This window comes from Bactrocera oleae, chromosome 6, assembly GCF_042242935.1.
Source record: "Bactrocera oleae isolate idBacOlea1 chromosome 6, idBacOlea1, whole genome shotgun sequence".
NCBI classification, from domain to species: Eukaryota; Metazoa; Arthropoda; class Insecta; order Diptera; family Tephritidae; genus Bactrocera; species Bactrocera oleae.
In genome coordinates, this window is record NC_091540.1 from 46,353,688 (window position 1) to 46,370,156 (window position 16,469).

The following is a 16,469-nucleotide window of genomic DNA, read 5'->3' on the forward strand; positions in this document are numbered from 1 at the left end:
CGGAGCAATTGAGCTGCAAGCTTTATGGTATCGATGAACAGGTTGCGCTGTTTTGTTGTTGTTCTTATTTCACTTAGCTTTTCTATAGCTGAATGAGTTGAATTTTCGACTATTATCGATGAATTCTTCCTTTTTACGTTGGTTTTTGCCTTTTCAACTGGAACTTTATTTGGTATTTACTATTTATTTTTAAATAATAATTTTGAGTGTCATATTTTAGTATAAAAACGTTTGCATTTGACGGTAATCATATCATTAGCAAACTGTCGGTCGTAGCGACACGCTCTCAAAGCATTTAAATTTAATAAAAGTTGAAATAAATTGTGTGTAACAATAAAATGGTGTGTAAACCACAGATTAAGTTAAAAGTGCATTTTGAAATTCAAATTGAAAAGTTTAAATTCAAAAATATAAAAGTTAAGAAAAAACTATTGCAAGAAGTTGAATCACATATAATGTCAAAATATTATGTTATTATAAAAGAATACTTAAAAAGAAGGACTAAAATCAAATCCAATGATTAAAAACTTGGAGCGCAGTATGAAAAATTAGTAAAAATAATCTGGAAAAATATAATCACACTACACAGCCTTAGTAAATCGACAACTATCTGATTACTATATTTCACACGTTTTTCTTCTGCAGAAATTCACTTTGGTACCTTGTTTAGTGCTGGCTGCAGCCACAGCAATTGCTTCAGCACTGCCGCACCAGCGCTTCCAGCGAGACGTTTCCGAGTTGGCAGCAGCACACCAGCCAGCTTACAATTATCTGCCACCTGAGCCTAAATTAGTATTACCCGAAGAGATAACCACTACAACTGAGGCTATCATTGCTGAAACTGAAGCACCCGTCGCCATCGCTGAGCCCGAAGCGGTACCAGAAAGCGCTGTACTCGGTACCGACGGTTATGAATATCGCACTATACGCCAGCTGAAAAACCGCCAACGTGTACGTCGTGACGTCTCACACTTATCACCAAGCTATTTGCCACCCAGCAAATCATATCTGCCACCAAATGCCGACGATACAGAAGAGGTGAACGCAGTCGTCCCGAAAGTGGCTTCAGTCTACTTGCCCCCTACGGCTGAGGAATTAAGTACTGAAACGCCAGTTGTGGAAGAAGTGGAGACCGAACCACCAGCAGTACCAGAAGAGGAAGTACAGCAGGAGCAAGAAGAACCTGCCCACCCAAAAGTGCGTTTGCAGGAAGAAGCGGAGGAAGTCCCTCAAGATAGCGCTATTTTGATGGATGATGGCTATCATTACAAGCAACCCGCAGAAGAGATGGCTCTGCCGAAGGCAGTCGACAGTGATTACTTACCACCACTGGAGCAAGGCCAAACTGAGACCGAGGGTCCTGAGGAGACGGCTGTATTGGCCAAAGATGGCTACCGCTACCGCGCTATTAAACGTTTAAGATTGTAAAAGTTTTACTAGTTTAATTGTAAAAAGAAAATAGCACAATTTATTAATTTGTTTATTCATTAAAATATTTCCACATTAAATTCATACAAACTTATATATATATATTTTTTTTTTTCTTTTTTTTTTATATACTATATACAATAAATATATGTATATCCTTTTATTATTTTAAAAATATATATATACTTGCATTTTTATTTATATCTATCCATCTAAAACAAGGACAAAGGGTTGTCCAACTTATTTCAGTGAGAGAGCACCTCAAATTTAGCGTTTTTTTTACATTTTCCATTGTAGCAAGATCGGAAAAAATAATAATATTTGGGCATTTAAATTAAAATTCCCAAGATTTATTAAGATGTATTATTATACACGTATTCGTTAAACGTATGCAAAACTATTTAAATCTTTTTTTGTGATTTTGTGATATATTAAAACAACTGATTTTTAAACTTTCAATTCTTAATGAAGTAAATAAATGTATTAGCTCTCAAATCATAAATTTTATTATCATTTTCAATTGAAAATTAATACTACGCAGCAAAACAACACAAAAGATTATACATCACATACATTTTCATTTCGCGTTTTTTTTTTAATTTTCATTGTTTTCCAATTTTTGTTAGTGATCTTCAACAGCGGCAACAAATATCTCTGTTCACATATTTTTTTTGGTAAGATTTCAATCTGGTCGTCCCTCTTTTTCCAATTGCTAAACGTCAGAACCTCCTGAACTTTGACAGTTGACTGAGTTCAGGACGTTTCTTTTTCTCTGTATAAACCGTCCTACAAAAAACGTTAAAGTGATCAACAGTAGTTGACAACAGAACAACACAATAACACTGACTCTTAACTGGAATTCAACACCTCGAAAGAAGCTTGCAATAACATGGTCTGAATTTAGTATCTTACAAAAATTATGGCACGCCGTCAAGTGACGATTATTTAGATATTGTGAATTTGACACTACGAAAACACTTGAATGCTATTCCGGAAATTTTATATGCAAAGCTTATACATAGTTGTACACTATATTCGTGTATGACAACGATGAATCAGCAACAACCTGAATGCTTTCGAGATGATTTCAAAGATGACTTGGAACCTCTGAGCCCTGCTATATTCATGTTAAAGGATGAAATAAATAAGAGGATGCCTCCTTAAAGTGGTCTAGCCGCTTTCTACGAGCTAATTTTCCCGCTTTATTTCGAAGATATATTATACATAATGTGAGCTGAAGTATAATGTTACTAATTTTATAAATTGAGCAATTTATTTATCCCGAGTGTAAAAAACATCTTCTCAAGAGCAAATCAATTATTTAGTCGGCATCGATATCAAATGACATCATTAAATTTCGACAGGTTTTCAGACAACTACAAATTTCCATCACATCCTTGAGGTAAATTACACTTCTCTTGAGTAATGCAGTTTCGGAGATAATTACACTTAATTATTGGAAAATTAGCCATTAACACGTAAACACATAAACATAAGCACACCAACAAAGACACTTGCTGCGTCATAACTTCGGCTACGCCAATAACAAAACAGACAATATCGCCGTCTGTTGTCAACAAAACGATGTCGAAACAAGAACAAAAGCAGCAGAGAATATACGATATAAAATGGCATACAGTGGAACGCGCGACACCAAATTGTTGCATTTAGTTTGTAAACATCGAGGGTGCGAAGGCAACACTTAAATTCTTAGTCATACATACATATAAGTAACATCCGTGTGTTGAAGTCACAAGCCAAAAGAGACAGTTGTGAACTACCAGGCAACAACAGCTAGTACATAAGTACTAATGACATACATCTTACCGCAATTACTGTGGTACCACAGTGGGTGGTAATCAATTCCTTAAGCACTCAGCGGAGGCTATAACTTTTTTATGGTCATGCGTAAAATAATTTACGGGGGAATAATGACTTTGCTGTAGTGACGACAAAAGCTGAACTTGGACAGAATTCAAATTGCGAATGCAAAGTCAAAAGTGAGCTGTTAGCCCTACAATATGTCCTTGTATAGGGTATACATTTAAGTATGTGTCTAGGGCTAAGACCTGTTGCGAATGGCAGCCATTTATTGCATATGTATTTTTGTCGAAGAGTGCGAGTATATCATAATCAAATACGAGCGATTTTAGAGGGTGCATTTCGTTGGCTAAAAATTCGACGAGGAAGTTGTTAAAAGGTGGCCATAAAATGAACGTGAGTGAAATTCTTAAATCTCTTAAGGAATTGCTACTCCATTACGACTGCAGATCTGAAGATATTTAAAGCGTTAAAGTTAATTAATTACGTTTATTAATAGAAACACAGATGCGATCGACCATCGTAGTCAAGTACGTTGCATGCGTGACCTTCACTTAGTAAATACTCGTATTTCGAATATCAAAATGTGATTGTTATATCTCCTGTTTGTACCCCCTACCATAGTAAGACTGCCTATCTGGATGCTTTGCTATTGAGGAGTAACAAACACCCAGGTACGAAATCTGACCTTAACTAGATACGTCACCACATTGAGGGCGAACAGTTACCAGCTTGTCCCTACGTTGTGATACTGTGGTATCTATTACCACCCTCGGGGAGGGTTCAGCGGGGGATTTTCTCCGACCATCTCTTTTACAAACTGCCAGAAATAGCTCGAATGTGTAAGTTTTCGTTCAATAACATTTTTTTCATATGAGTTCCGAGGGTTTTAAGGAATTGAGGGCAGCCGACTGAACAGACTGAGACATAATTTAAACTCCGTTGACTCTACATCATTGGTTTGCACACTTGTTTATCTGTTTATGGTCATTATCTTGTTGGTATACCCATATAAATGCAAAATATATTCCATCAGGCATTTGAAAACATTACCCATCTAATATTTTAACATATGCCTGCACTCAAGAGAATTGCACCAACTCCACTATGTGAAAAGCTACCCCTTACCATGATTTTAGCAAAGAATCTTTGTAGGTATTTGTTGTAAATCAGCGATTACTTTCCGTCTTAGGTGGACCCCAAACAAACTTTCTAGAACTTTTACTAACAAATAAATATTTCAATTTTGAATTCTTCTGACCACAATATATTTCGCCATTTAAACACGGGCCAGGAGACATGCTTCTTTGCAAATTGTATGCGGGCTTCTACGTGTTTCTTTTTTTAGTAGCGGTACTTTTCGTGGACTTTTTGTTGTATGACAATCATTCATAAAGTCGTCTGTGGAATGATTTCCTCTACCCACTGAAGAAAAATACAATGATAAAATTTACCATAACTTTTCTAATCTTGCGAATATTTTTAAGTTAAGTTTATTTTAGTAAAGAAATGTCTAACATTCCTATTTTTTTGTGAAAAGCAATTTCAATGATCTCCTGAACGAGAATAATAAATCATCGCATTAAAAATTGGTTTTATGTTATAATGTGAATATCCCATTATGTGTGCTGCTATTGTACCTCGTCATTTACATGTGATTCAGAAACGTTATGTACCCAAATATATATTTCATAGTGGCACTCCTCTTATTTTGTGGACAACTGTATATGACGTGTACCGTCAGTGATTACCGTTCCTTTAACTTGTGATGCTCTCCAAGTGAATGGAACCCTACCAGGGATATGATTGTTACGCGCATTCTTTAAAATACTCGTTCGCAATTTCATTATTACATGTATTTTTAAATAGGCACTTGGGTTAAATAAGAGTGCGTTAAATATTAAAGCTCTAAGACCATGAGACCTTGTTGCCAGACAAGAGAGAAAATGCTTGTGAAGCTGATGAAGTGCACATTTAAAATTAGATGAAATCATTTTTGTTTTTAAATTTTTATGTATTGTATGTGCACATAGGAATTCGTAAGAGCAGATTACAAAATATCCAAGCACCTTAAGTAAATATTAGCTCAAGGTAAATATGAGCCAGCATATATAATTTAATTTAATATTTATAAAAAATTTACCTACAAATTTATTAAAAAGAAACATATGAAAAAAATTATTTTGCAATCTAAATACAACTCAAACGAACACTCGCTAAAGGACCATTTAAATATAAAAAATCTGAAACTCAAGCGACGAAGAAATATATAGTAAAGAAATGGAAAAATAAGAAAAAACATTAACTTCGGCTTCACCGAAGATAAAAAGATATTTATCTTGATGTTAATCGTTCAGTTTCTTTGGTTGCTATATATGATAAAGTGGTTCGATCTGAACAATATATTCGGAAATTGTAGGACTGCCGTGGACAAGAAGTTATGCCGAATTTTGTGAGGATATTCCATCAAATAAAAGAGTTTCCCATCCAAGGACTTGATTTTGATTAACCAGTTTGTATGGCAGCTGTATCGTATAGAGGTTCGATATCGGCGATACACTATATGTGTATAAATGTATATACTATATAGAGTCTTAGACGTTTCCTTTTGGGTATTGCAAACTTAATGCACGCTGTTCAGGGTATAAATATCCCTATATGTATGTTCATAAATAATCACATACACCAATAATACGAGAATACAACATATATTTACAGACATGTAGTATGAATGTATGTTTTTACGAAGTTCGCGAAAATATGCAATTATTTTTTAATTTATTTTGCATGTCCTCCACATGTATTCCTTTCTTATTTACATGTTTTAAGACAATGAAAACATGACAAAAACAACCATAATATTAATAAATACAATTTTAACAATTTACTGCTTGCGGCTCTAATTATATTTTGAAATTCTCGTACAAAGCAACGCAGCATACCCAGGGCTGAGCTGATTTTCGTGCGAAAAATATACAGGAAAATACAATAAACGACGTGAAATTAAAAAAAAAATCAGATAACCCCTGGGTGTGCCATACAAATACTTCTGTATTTTAAATTTCCTTTTGACAAATATTGTTATTGTATGCTTTGGTAATACGGTAAATTGATTAGAACATGTAATTCTGATTTCTTTATTTTTTCTATTTAGCATTCAAAGAAAAAAGCAGAGAGTTTATTTCATAACAATAGACTAATAGAAGGGATCTATTGAAGTTTCAGAATACTTTTTTACATATTGCCTTTGGCTTTATCACAGTAAGTTGTAATTGTTTTATCGTTTTCTTGCAACTTGCATAAATGTTATAATAGAATTTACACCAATTAGTAATGCATATGTACATACATATGTATGTACAATCGTGTTATATTTAAAACACTTAGGTTTCCATTACATGTGACAATTTTATATTTATTAGCTTAAAGAAATTACCTTCATTAGAGAGAATCCGCAATACTTTAAGATAAGTAATAAATAAATACAAAATAAATTTTATTGTCACATATACTATGTAGTTCATATACGTGATTCTATTTTCAGCTAGAAGTGAGCTATTTTACCAACAAAACATTAATTTCAAAGGAACTAATCGATATGTTATTTATTCCGGTAACGTTCAACTGAAAAACAAAATAAATACCTATCTATTCATAACAGAAACTCGAAACAATGCAGAGCATTAAAGTAAACAAAATGGAAAGAACGCAAAATTTATGTAATTTCTGAAAAACTTTGACCAAAAGTTTTTATGTGTTTATCAATCAGATCTGTCTCCTGAACGCATATATTCTTAATTGTGTTTTCCATTTTTTATGCATTCAATAATAGTAAATCTCCATTTGCCACTGAAATTTAAAGATGAAATGTACAGATGCATAAACATGATGTTGAACTTCGCTGATGTTGAACTTCGCCAAAATAGCTAATTCTACTTAGTCAGGGAAATTACAAAAGTCAGCGTGCATATCAGATATGCCAGGAAGCTTGTAACACCCAGAGGAAAACATCGGAGACCCTATAAATGCTCTGTCTGTCCGGCTGTCTGTATATACGCAAACTAGTCACTTAGTTTATGAGATATCGGCCAGAAATTTTTCACACGTCTTTTCCTCAACACACTTGCAAATATTTACACAATATATGTTAGGTTAGGTTAGGTTAGATATATGTAACATACATATGATATTCTTGACCTGGAGAACATCCTTGATAGATATACATATTGTATATATTCTTGATCTGGAGAACATCCTCTATCCGCCCATTTTATCCCCGAAATCCTGTGACGGTATTCTAAAGTGTTCACGGAAACTGTTATACAGTTGTTTCGGCGGGAACAAAAAGTTGCTAAATGCGAGTATGTTTTAGAAGAAAAAAATGTATTCAAAGACAAAGCAAATTGAAATTTGTATATATTTCATGCTCCAGTGGGAGATACAGCAAATGATGATACTTTTCAAACAAAGGCTTTGTCCCACTAGCGGATTTTTTGAAATTAATTATTAATATATTATGTTTATTATTAATACTATATTTTTTCGAGTAAAATGAACAATAAAAATCTGTTTTATGGGAACCTTGCAACTCTACAATGTTACCCATAAATATTTTTGTATGTGGTTTTCTGCCATTTCATTAGTTGTGACATTTCTTATCGTTGTTGTCAAATTTATACGTTTGTTTTTATTTCAAAATTCTTAGAAGCAGAAAAAATAGTAGAAGTCACTTTTATGTGCATTTTGGATATTTCTGCTTATCATATAGCAATTATCAATTAGAATTTTAAATTAGTGGCTTTGTTAAGGTTTAAGGTATAATATTTTACACTAATTACAAAATTAATCATAAGAATTGCTTAAAAAATCAGTGCATTGCCTTGATGGCCTTGAAAATTATTGATTCCATATAATTGTATCTCTAATGTGAAATATATTATTAAGAAATTTTAGAATTTTTGTTCAATCGAAGCGAAAGGAAATTATTATCTAATAAAATAATATCATAACGCCATTTTTCCAGATTGAATAACATTGGTGTGAATAAAGCAGCGTACATAAATATCAAAAAAGCTATTGGAAAATGTTATCTACATTTTACCGAAAAAATAATTTTTCCACTTCAAAATAATCGACAAATATAAAAAATGTCAATATATTGCTGGGGTAACACAGAGCATGGCGAACTCGGTCTGGGCGGTATTGTAGATGAAGAGGTTAGTTAATAATCTTGAAAACGAAATTATAGTGATACATATATTTCTTAGATATTGGAAGCGCGTGAAATACCCTGGTATCCAGAAAGTTCTGTAGTGAGCATAGGATGCGGACTCAAACATACTCTGTTTTTAACAGAAGACGGAAAAGTTTATTCAAGTGGAAGTAATGATTATGGTCAATTGGGTCACCAACAGATGACGAAGCGGCCACGTATGTGATATAAAAAACTTTAATATTTCCATATTTTCCTTGAACGTATTGTTCAACAACTTTTAGCAATGTTAGCACCATAGCTGAGTATGCAGGTGCGTGGTATAACAAAAGACAATAGTTGAATCAATGCTTCGGTCATCCAAAGTTATGATTGGAAAAATGTGTCCCTCATTTCTAACAAGGATTAGTAGTTTATAAACATATATACTAACAAAAAAATAATTCAACAACCTAACAATGAAAGAAGAATATAAAAACCACAATAACCACATCTTTCTTCTTTCACATACTGTGCCTAGTTATTTTGCGTATTGCACTTGCGTTTGTCTTTGTCTAAATCAACATATTTTCGTCATCTAATACGTATATTTGAAACCGCAAATTATCTTTTCAAGCAATTATTTACACAATGAGTGTTATTTCAACAACAAACTAAACAAACTTTCATATTCCAGAACTCATAAGTGACCTTGGAAATACTGTCATTACGGATTTAAGTTGTGGCGCTAGTCATTCTTTGGCACTCAGCGAATGGGGTCAGCTTTATAGCTGGGGACATAATGACTATGGTCAATTGGCGCTGCCAGATTCGTCCGATGTTATACGTTCGCCAAAAATTGTGAAAAAACTTGCTGCTCAAACCATTATTCAAATCTCCAGTGGTTATAATCACAGCCTTGCGTTAACCAATTGTAAGCAATTAATGATCTTATTATAATATATTTTCCATTGTCATTTATAGGTGGTGCTTTATACGCTTGGGGTTCAAATATTTATGGTCAGTTAGGTATATCACCGCCAAATGAATTGGCCCATTCCACTTCTCCTCGCCTGGTGGATTCATTGCTTGGTATACCTATAGCTTTTATAGCATGTGGTGGCAATCATTCATTTATAATTTCGAAATCTGGTGCTGTGTTTGGTTGGGGACGCAATAATTGTGGGCAATTGGGACTCAACGACTGTACACATCGACATTTTCCAACCCAGTTAAGAACGCTTCGTAGTCTGTGCGTGCGTTATATAACATGTGGCGAACAATATTCCGTATTTTTGACCAACGACGGTGGTGTATTCACATGTGGCAAAGGGTCACATGGTCAACTTGGACATGGTGGTAACTTGAACGAAGTACTGCCTCGAAAAGTATCAGAGTTAATGGGAAGTACTATTACACAAATCTCGTGTGGTGCGCAACATACTCTAGCTTTAGTGCCTTCTCGAGGGCGGGTGTATGGTTTTGGTTTGGGTTGTATAGAAAATTTTGGCACACGAAAAGTGAATAGCTGTTCTGTACCGCATGTTATAGTTGGACCATGGGTTTGTTATATATACTTTATGTATGCGAACGTTCTAATAAAATTGTAATGCTCTTAATTTCAGGTATGCCCCAATAGCTCTAAACTAGTAGATACTGATACCAAAGAAAATATAGACAACTCCCCCTTAGTACGGCAAATCTTTTGTGGTGGCAATCACTCATTCGTCTTAACCACAAAAGTCGGTGATAAAATTCCTGCCGCAGATTATCGGATTAGCGAGTAAATATTTAATGTTAATGCAACACTTTAACGCCTTATATTAATGATAATAATTTCAAGACCACGGACTCAAATTATGTGCTTGACTAGAGAGTTGGCAGAACAGTGTGCTATAGTCGAGAAGGATGCGTCAATTGATATGGACTTATTAACAACCATTGAAGTGATATTTAAAAGTCAAGCTTGCCTCAACGGATCATTTTTGGTAGAAAATAAGCATTTCTGTTGTACCTCAAAACAGCCCGGCGTAGATTTGTTGCAAGTTAAGCAAACTTTTGATTTCATACGCAAAGTGGAACATGAAAGCATTAAGCAAATCGTAAGTAACTTAAATGCAAGTATGGAATTACATCTGATATTGTTTGCATTATAATCTATTTTAGATTTGGGACAAAATATGCAATGAAATAATTGCATCACTTATGCCATCGCCAGCAGACGTTGAAACTTTGAGACTTTATCTGATTTTGCCGATATATCATGAATTTGTCAATTCTAAAAACTATGAAACCCTACATACACCCTTCAGCAATGCTGTGCTAAGACTTAAAGAAATACCTAGAAAAATTGTTGTAATGTGGTGGGCGCAGACGCCGATAGATTGGTTCGAAAACCTGGTATCGAACTATAAAAACGTGGTAGCTCATATAATCAGTTTTAAAATTGCTGCAAACTCTGGCGGAAACTTTGAAAAGAAGGTAGCCAGTAGTAATTATGAAATCAATCATTTCATACTTTTTACATACACTTTTTTATTTACATGTAGTTGGTTAGTTATAATTCCAATTTGTCAGCGGCTCTAAACCTATTAGTCGTGCTACATAAAATTAATCACAAACAGCGTTTAGAGAAAATCGAGTATGACATTTTCCACTGGCCAGAGCTGACAGATTACGTTGACATCCAACAAGACTATATACATTGGCTCTTCGAAAAAAATGTAAGCGAAAGTATCCTCTACTGACTACTCGCAATATAAGTTTCATGGTGATAAATTTTCATTTCAGCCTGAAGCCTTTAACATCTGTAATTATCCGTTTTTATTTAACGCATCTGCTAAAACCACACTTTTACAAACAGATCAAGCCATACAAATGCATACCGCTATGCAAAATGCTGCCAATTCGGTAAAATCAAAATTAATTTTGATGACCGTTAATTTTTTTTTAATTTTGACGATATGTTTAGGGAATCCTCTCGCTGCTTACATTTGGAACACCTATTTCGCAATTTATCGTGCTGAATGTTTCACGTGAGAATCTAGTGCAGGACACTTTACGGGAAATTATGCAGTATAATCAAAGCGACTTGAAAAAGCCACTTAAGGTATGTACGGCTCATTCAAAAAGTAATTTATACATCTATATATAACTTATATCTGCATAAGCCACATTACTTCTAATATAAATAATAAAAATAATGTTCTTCTAAATTAATTTCATTTGAAATAGATCAAATTCCACGGGGAGGAAGCCGAAGATGCCGGTGGTGTGAGAAAAGAATTTTTTATGCTTTTATTAAGGGACCTCTTGGATCCGAAATATGGAATGTTCAAAGAATATGAAGACTCACACGTACTTTGGTTTGCGGATATTACATTTGAAACAGATGATATGTACTTCTTGATTGGAGTAATTTGTGGCTTAGCAATATATAATTTTATAATTATAAATCTACCATTCCCGTTGGCGTTATATAAAAAACTGCTGGACGAACCTGTCGATTTAACTGACTTGCGTGACTTATCGCCTACATTGGCAAATTCTATGGAGTCCATACTAAAATACGACCAACTTGATTTTGAAGAAGTATTTAATTTAAATTTTGAAATATCTCGCGATATTTTCGGTGAGTCACAAACGGAGGAATTGAAACCAAATGGCAGCCAAACACCCGTCACTTTGGATAATAAGTTAGTTATTCGTCTTTTTTTTTCAAAATTCTTCTTAATATGTAGTATATTTTTCACTACATTAGTTTACTTTTAATTTTTACAGAAAGGAGTTTGTCGATTTGTATGTTGATTTTCTATTTAACAAAGCAGTAGAAACTCAGTTTAAAGCTTTTCGCAAAGGATTTATGAAGGTAAACAGCCAAATGAAATCGTATTCAATGAAATAATGTATATTAACAAATAAAAGGTATGTTGGGGACGAGTGCTACAAATATTTAAACCAGATGAATTAATGGCCGTGGTTGTGGGAAACGAAGAATATGACTGGCAAGCGCTCGAGCTACATTGTGAATACAAAAACGGTTACAACTCTGGAGATCAAACAGTTAGTACATTCATATACAATGAAAAAATTGTTGTACGACATGTTCATACTGATTATTAATTTGTAGATAAGGTGGTTTTGGGAAGTATTCCACGAGTTGCCGGAGAGTGAAAAGAAAAAGTTTCTACTATATTTGACTGGAAGCGACCGAATTCCCATTCAAGGAATGAAAGCGATCAAAGTAGATTATTACCATTTTTATTTACCTAAAAATTAATGTTATGTATTTTAGATCTGCATACAGCCAACAAATGATGAACGATTTCTTCCTGTAGCCCATACGTGCTTCAATCTGTTAGATTTGCCTCAGTACAAGACTAAAGAGCGTTTAAAATACAAATTGCTTCAGGCTATTCAACAAACTCAGGGTTTTAGTTTAGTATAACTAAAAACAATATTTTAAAAGAAAAGCCTACGTTAAGAATAATGAATCATATTCGTGAAAGAAAAATTTTCTACAAGTAACAATACATGTATTGCCCAATTTTTCATTGACTCAGGTTAATTTCATAATTTTTTTTTTGTTTTATCCAAATTTTTAATTGAACCTACTGCATGTGTGTACATATGTTATTTAAACATATTATCCATAAATAATAAATGAGTTGAATGAGATTAGACGAAAAGCCGTTAAGAATAATGAAATTTATTCGTGAAACAAAAATGGGCTTCATGTATTACGTATTTTCTAGTTTACTTAAGTTGATTCCATTCTATTTTTTATTGTCTTATCCAAAATTTTAATTGAAACTACTGCATGTGTGTACATATGCCATATTATCTACAAATAATAAATAAATTGAAAGTTTGTGTTAAATTAAAATTATTTTCATGTATAAGTATATTTTGCTTATGATTTACACTAGCTTGTACCTGTATAATAGCTGTTTAAAAAAAATTCGTCCTTATTAACCACCTGTATTGGTACACTTGTATATAAAAAATTCTAAGAAATGTTACTGTTAAAAATACTATTTTCCTGCCATCAGTGAAGTTTTTGATATTTTTATAAATGCTTCGAAAAATGCTATAAGTGGGTGGTCAGAAATACACATCTGCCTTTTTTCATGATACTCTACTTTCAACATAAACACAAAAACATATATAGACACATATGTATACAATTTCTTGGTATTTGAAATAAAAAAAAGAATAAATCCAAACTATTTTTGTAGTGTATCGAATCAAAGATTTTTCTCAGATACATCGAATCTCCAAAAGTCCACATTGATGTCAACGCTTTTGCTTTTGTGAAAGGAATAACTGGTGTCAATATTATATTTCAGTTCCGCAACGACATTCCCTTTTACGTGCCAATCTTTAACCTTTTTATGAATGTAATCCCTGTGAAAATAAAAAGAATAATACAGTGAATAAATTCAAAAAATGACGATTATGTGTGTTCGGTGCTGTCAATGTCACTACTCAAAATTAAAAAAAAATAAACTTATAATACATATGTACATATATTTTGAGGTTATGTTAAATAAAACTTAAAGGATCTTGCAGCCATGAACACAAATATGTATTTGTACCGGGTGGAACTTTTATGAAATGAATAAACAGCTCCTGAAGCTAGAAATACACCAGTCTGAACAAACAACATATCGATTCCACAATTTTTTTTCGTCCCGAACGGGGGATTGGTAACAATTGTGTCAAAAGCATTTTCCCACTTTTCATTGTTAGACAACGTTAGTACGTCACATAAAACACAATCTATACCAGGCAATTCCATATCTGTTACATTAGATTGAAAAATCTATGAAAATAAAAAAAAAAACTTAAAATTATTATACATATTTTTAAAATTATATGTTTTACATTAATTACGTTTAAAGCATCGTCATCAATTTCAAAACCTGTGGTCATGCCAGCACCAAGTAAGAATGAACCGATACTTAGCATACCACTCCCACACCCTAAGTCTCCTATATATTTTCCTTCAATATCACCGTATAGTGTCTAAAAAATGGAATACATTTAAACAAAACACTTTCAACATTAATTGTGGAATATTAAATAAAATGGGAAAGAACACAACCACGACATGAATGTACTCGTATTTCCTAAAATTGTAGAATTATTAATTAAAATTTAGTTGTTAGAAGTACATTTCTATAAAATATTTTTTTTGACAAAATGTGTAGAAATTCTGAGCATGCAAAACTTTGAGACATTTTTCAGGCAGCTTTTCATCGTTCTAAGCAAATTACTATCCTTAAGAATTATGTTAAAAAATGTTCAACATGGTGGTTGCGTTCTTACTTATTATTTAAGAGTTGTTTGGCTTCCGATCTTGACCTGGATGTTGTAAAGCACACAACTAGCTATGTGAGGAGGTGTTATGTATTGTTCTAATTTGATTTTCGGCTTTTCAAATTTATCCACACTATGTAAGTACTCCTCCAACTTTTTTAGCTTTATACAAGCCATTATTTTAATTTAGAGGCACTGGATCGAGTCGTGGTAGCACAGGTATAAAAGTATTTCCGTAATAAGAGTCCTGGGAAACGAAATACCCTAATGTTGTTGATGTAGTTGCATTAAACACCGAACGAGGCGCAGTTGCTAATCCACCACTTTGAGAAAAATCCGACGATGGTAATAGTTGACTGGCAGGAATCTATAATTTAACACCAGGCAGGCATGTTTAGCCTATGCTATTTTTATAAAATATAACTTATATACCTGGTAAAGTGTATTGGTGGATATTCCAGTTCCTAATCCTGGAATGTTACCTTTCTGTAAAAGTTGTTTTTTTAACTGCAGATCCTCCAGAATTTTACGATTGGTTTCTAAGCCGCAAGGAAGCAAAATTTGAAACTAACTTCAAGAAAATTATTTTATCAAATTATATTTCACCTTGCTGAGCACCTAAAGTAGGAAAATTCGCCATTTATGATATTCCTTACAAGCTTGCAATTCACAAACAAGCAACATCAAGAAAATGTGCTGCAAGTACCAGTTATATTCAGCGTAATGGAATAAAACTATCTGAACTAAAATATGTTTAATTGTTTTTTGTATAGTAACCAAACATAAAATAAATTTTATACCTGAAATAAATATCTAAAAATCAGAACTTTTATCTGACATCTGATATTTAAGTTAAGAGTTTACAACATTTTTTGTTACGGCTGTACAATGGGGACTGCTACACGTTCAATATATATTGAACGCTCTCCGTTTATTTATTGAACGTGTAGCATGTAATATTGGTGTATTGCGATTCATATCACAAAATATTTAAATATATTGAAATCCGGATCGTATGTTAAACGTTCAATATTGATCAGTGGTCCACGATATTTTGTATGTAAATTTACGATACGACGGAACAAAGTATAATTTAAAAACATGCGAATTTTTTTAAAATTGTATTATATTTTTATACAAATTTTAGTATTTTCAAAATATCCGGTGTTTTCTTTACAATGGTTGGTAGAATTTTTTTGATCCAACGCTTTCTTAGAACTTTTTTCTTCAAAACCTTAAAAAATTTTCTTCAGTTTTCTTTCGACATTTTATAATAAAAAACGCCGGCCAAAAAATTAAAGAAATAATAAAGTAAAATTATTTTTTAACATATATGTTTCAAAAACTCGATTAATTTCGAATAAATACTGACGTGATAATTATTGAACGTGTAGCATTCACTCCATCCATTAATCATCAATATACATCACGATCCAACTATCAAAATATATATTGAACGTGTGACAGGAGCCAATATATCATCAACCAAGCATTGCTTATGGGCATTTGCAGCAAGGCGTGGGACAGAGAATAACATCAAACTTTCAAGTAAATTGGAAACTAACATGCACACCACGTAATGAATGAAATGAACGGCCATAAGAACTTCGGTTAGACTTATTAATTTGACGTTAAGAAACTCATAGAAATTTTGCCACAAATCTCTGGTAGCGCTCTCAGATAATTAAACGGTGATGAGAAAATAGAC

General features: G+C 33.1%; 4 protein-coding genes across 6 annotated transcripts; 2 read left to right on the forward strand and 2 right to left on the reverse strand.

Moving 5' to 3' along the window:
- Positions 1 to 238: 238 nt before the first annotated feature.
- On the forward strand, positions 239 to 1,496 carry LOC106620222 (titin). The gene is made up of 2 exons (XM_036372366.2): positions 239 to 341; positions 646 to 1,496. The coding sequence occupies exons 1-2, from the start codon at positions 339 to 341 to the stop codon at positions 1,426 to 1,428; spliced, it is 786 nt and encodes a 261-aa protein (XP_036228259.1). The 5' UTR covers positions 239 to 338; the 3' UTR covers positions 1,429 to 1,496.
- A 6,416-nt stretch (positions 1,497 to 7,912) lies between these two features.
- Herc4 (HECT and RLD domain containing E3 ubiquitin ligase 4) lies at positions 7,913 to 13,515 on the forward strand. Its single transcript, XM_014240283.3, has 16 exons — positions 7,913 to 8,064; positions 8,273 to 8,465; positions 8,517 to 8,679; positions 9,138 to 9,374; positions 9,425 to 10,002; positions 10,066 to 10,223; positions 10,284 to 10,542; positions 10,607 to 10,921; positions 10,990 to 11,163; positions 11,231 to 11,350; positions 11,412 to 11,549; positions 11,675 to 12,135; positions 12,221 to 12,308; positions 12,365 to 12,502; positions 12,570 to 12,683; positions 12,735 to 13,515. Exons 2-16 carry the CDS (start codon positions 8,397 to 8,399, stop codon positions 12,885 to 12,887), a joined length of 3,165 nt encoding a protein of 1,054 aa, XP_014095758.2. The 5' UTR covers positions 7,913 to 8,064; positions 8,273 to 8,396; the 3' UTR covers positions 12,888 to 13,515.
- Positions 13,113 to 14,943, reverse strand: Mettl5 (Methyltransferase like 5). 2 transcript variants are annotated; one of them, XM_070111873.1, is made up of 4 exons: positions 14,807 to 14,943; positions 14,336 to 14,467; positions 14,038 to 14,264; positions 13,113 to 13,846 (listed from the first exon to the last, which is right to left on the reverse strand). In XM_070111873.1, the coding sequence occupies exons 1-4, from the start codon at positions 14,936 to 14,938 to the stop codon at positions 13,687 to 13,689; spliced, it is 651 nt and encodes a 216-aa protein (XP_069967974.1). In that variant the 5' UTR covers positions 14,939 to 14,943; the 3' UTR covers positions 13,113 to 13,686. The 2 variants fall into 2 exon arrangements, with proteins under 2 accessions (XP_069967974.1, XP_069967973.1); XM_070111872.1 differs by having other exon boundaries at positions 14,327 to 14,467.
- On the reverse strand, positions 14,943 to 15,699 carry LOC118679705 (SOSS complex subunit C homolog). 2 transcript variants are annotated; one of them, XM_036372386.2, is made up of 4 exons: positions 15,562 to 15,699; positions 15,368 to 15,504; positions 15,194 to 15,300; positions 14,943 to 15,128 (listed from the first exon to the last, which is right to left on the reverse strand). In XM_036372386.2, exons 2-4 carry the CDS (start codon positions 15,399 to 15,401, stop codon positions 14,943 to 14,945), a joined length of 327 nt encoding a protein of 108 aa, XP_036228279.1. In that variant the 5' UTR covers positions 15,402 to 15,504; positions 15,562 to 15,699. The 2 variants fall into 2 exon arrangements, with proteins under 2 accessions (XP_036228279.1, XP_036228274.1); XM_036372381.2 differs by having other exon boundaries at positions 15,368 to 15,499; positions 15,562 to 15,679.
- Positions 15,700 to 16,469: the final 770 nt, after the last annotated feature.